The 3,383-nt window shown below is 47.9% G+C and overlaps 1 protein-coding gene across 1 annotated transcript in view; it reads left to right on the top strand.

Moving 5' to 3' along the window:
• Positions 1-3,222: 3,222 nt before the first annotated feature.
• EMH_0001430 (uncharacterized protein) overlaps positions 3,223-3,383 on the top strand; it is a gene marked incomplete at both ends in the record, with an annotated part of 573 nt that continues 412 nt past the window's right edge. The window contains one exon of the mRNA XM_013495585.1: positions 3,223-3,381. Coding sequence (XP_013351039.1) covers positions 3,223-3,381 — 159 coding nt within the window. The remainder of the gene's footprint in view (positions 3,382-3,383) is intronic.

Genomic DNA, 3,383 nt, shown 5'->3' on the forward strand with positions numbered 1-3,383 from the left:
CTTTTGCCGAAATACAATTCCTCTCCGCGAAGCCTAGTGGGTTGTTGCCTCGAAAGCAAAAAGAAGAAACACGTATTCTTTAGCTTACTCCACTCAGTTGTACATACACCGCAGCCTTGCTGTGGCGTTCGAACGAAACTATAAAATAAATGTAATATGTACGGTGATCTGTTGCATCCTCTGTCCAGTGCTGACGCACGCATCAGGCTGTCTACGAGGGGCCAAGCACGACGAACAACAACACAAGTTCAACAGTGTGAACGCCTAGTAACTGTTTAGCAGTCATCTATAGTGTTACTGCATGCAGCAAAAAAGGGTTGCAGTGCATGCGTGCTGCGCAGCGCTAGTTGCAGCCAGTCGCTTCTCCCCCTTTCCCAGGACATCGGGCCACCTATGAAAGGGGGGCCCGAGCAGCGAACTCTTCATTTGCATCTGCACGGCCTGCTGCATAGCACTAACTAGTGGTGCAACATCTGCGCTGAATAAGAGAAGCATTTGGATACTCCCCCTATAACGTCTGTTCAACAGGCTACGGCAGAGCTGAGAAGAGCTGAGCAACGGAGGGTATCGATAGAGCACTACATTGATATGTATCGCCGAAATCAAACAGCGCACTCGCAGTGTTTCTTTGAGTGCCCTATGGCGGGAATATGCCATGGAGAATGAACACCTGCAACCAGCTGGACGGTGAAGAGGAAAATAGGAGATGAAAGGGTGGAACTAGCATGCAGCACTGATGAATCAAAGAGAGAAACAACACTACATCCGCACCGGGTTTATAATTTCCTCCGATATGCAGAATGAGTTTATTATACAACAGTGCACTGTTCGACCCCAACTCCTCTGGCTTCACTGGCTTACACCACAGTGTTGTCTGACCCGACGCTGGACCTGCTTGTTTGCAGCGAGCTACGCATACCCGCAGCCACAGAGATCCGCGCACAGCTTGTAGCAGAATAGGAATGCATAAGGAAAGCAGAACAATGCCCGACAGGCAACTATCACAAATGAAGTTCGGCAGTTAGTGTTAAAAAAGGCGAGTTTGTGTTGATAGACTCGCATGCCGCGCGAAATATAGAAAAGGGAATGAAAACAATAAGATTTTTATACGTGGTGAATGGCCCTTTGCTGTTCGTTCTCGGCTCAACACCTTGGCTTAAACCACCCCTGGGGACGACTCCACACCACCGACCCCATTTTTCTTGAACGGTTGAGGGAATGACCAATATTTCCTCAGGCTCTCCTCACAAAGGCAGCAGCAAAATCATTACAGATGGAGCGACTGCAGGAGACCAAGGCGAAAGTCACGCCCTCGACGAGGCGAAGGGGTAACAGTTACAATGCATGCCCACGCCATCTACATCTCGAGTGGATTTCTGAGGATCGCTTCTGCAAATCAATTTATAAGGAGCTTCTACCCGCCACTCACAGCTTACTGGAGCTGAATCCAAACGGCCTGTCTCACTCCGCATCCCTAGCACACTGCTATTGCGCAACAGCTGCGGTTCACAGCATATTTTGAATTGGGTTGGGATGCACCCAGCAGACAGGGACTTTCGACCGTGGGAAACGAGAAGGGGAGCTTTCTGTAACCACCGGCGATGCCAGTGAGCTGAGCCAGCCCGCCGCAGCGGGATGACGGTTAGCAGCTGCAGCAGCAAATAGAAGCAGCATCAGTATATATCACTACCTCTGCTATCTTCCCCTACGCACTGCATACCTTCTCCAGAAGGTGGGCACCTGTCTAAACCTGGTGTATCTATATTTACCTCTATTTTTACTTCGGTACAGGCTGGCAATGGAAAGCCAAGTAAGTGTTGATCAAGCATCTACACCGCTAACACATACATCAAAGGGGACATGAGGAAGCATGCATGAGGCAAGAGGAGTTGCCGCCAGGTGGGCTGCAATACACAACAGACAGGCCGCTGTTTTCTTCACCGGGGCCAAGCATGTGAAGTGCTGTTCCCGTGAGCCGCTGAGAGTGGAGGGGAGTTGAGCAGCACTTTCGGAGCGTTTATCTTCGTCAAATGCAGAGTATATATATATCTATACAAACTATGTGTTTAGTTTATTATATTTTTTATATACAGAATATTATATATATATATATATATATATTATATATGAATGTATAGTCTTATATATACTCTTTTAGAGTCCATCTCGGTTGACTTGTCTTTTCCATTAAGATCTGAGAGAGTGGTTAAGACTGCCGAGGCCCCGCCACACCAAGCCATGGGGAGTGAGCTGAGGTGTACAGACAGCTGAAGAGGAGAAGTGAAGAACCCCGTGGCTGAGTATGAAAGAAGCCAGCACAGTTTAATATGTTTTGTTAAGGCTTGAGACCAGCAGGGTAAGAGAAGGACTAGGGTGTATGTACACCGAGGAGATGTGTGTCTAGAGAGCTTTGTTTTAAGGGGTTAATAGTATTATTTTTGGGTTTTATTTATATTGTTTTGTTGCTGTAGTTGTTTGGATGAATAAACAAAGTGTAGTTGTATTGCTAGAGAGGCGAAGCGAGCAGCCAATGGGCAAGAAGGCTAGTGTAGTATATGGTGGGGTATTTGTGCATGATAAAAGGAGTTATGGTTTGAGTATATTTGTATAAAAAACAAAAATAGAGAAAAATAAAACATAAAATATATTCAGGTGTATATATATATACAAATATACAGACAGATTGCAGCAACAGTAGCCGCTGCGAGCGTCCTTCTGCCCACTCACCTGTTGTATGCGTNATATACAGACAGATTGCAGCAACAGTAGCCGCTGCGAGCGTCCTTCTGCCCACTCACCTGTTGTATGCGTTTCTCCACAGAGAAGGTCTTCTCTTTCTCAGCATTGTGTCTCGTGTTTGTTATTTATGAATTATATTTTTGCAGCTTTCTGATCTAGCTTTAGAGCCTAGGCAATACACTCTATGCCGTACACCCCAGTGTCTACCCCGGGTGTACGTACAGCCCAGCATCAGCACACCCAGCCGCCCGGTGGGGGCAAACACGAGCCCCCAGCTCTTTCACAAAAGGCAACAACAAACAAATCCAATATTTCCTTTTCTTATATTCAGGAGAGGGTTTAGGGTTTAGGGTTTAGGGCTTGGGGTTCGGACTCTCGGGCGGACACAGCCCCCCAGGGAGCTCACACCACGTAAACCACAATACTGCTTGCTAGGGTTTAGGGTTTAGGGTTTAGGGTTTAGGGTTTCTCCTCAATATACTAATGGCTGCTCCCTCTTACCCTGCAAGACACTCAGCTTCTCCACCCCCCTTAGACAAAGCTGCAGGTACCCTGGGCCCCCAGGCCTGGGGGCCCCCCCCCTACAGGGCCCCTGTGCGGCAGAGGCAGGAGCTGCTGCTGGTGCAGCAGCAGCAGCAGCAGCA

The sequence above is a fragment of the Eimeria mitis genome, genomic scaffold (genome assembly GCF_000499745.2).
Source record: "Eimeria mitis Houghton genomic scaffold, Emh_scaff165, whole genome shotgun sequence".
NCBI lineage: Eukaryota > Apicomplexa > Conoidasida > Eucoccidiorida > Eimeriidae > Eimeria > Eimeria mitis.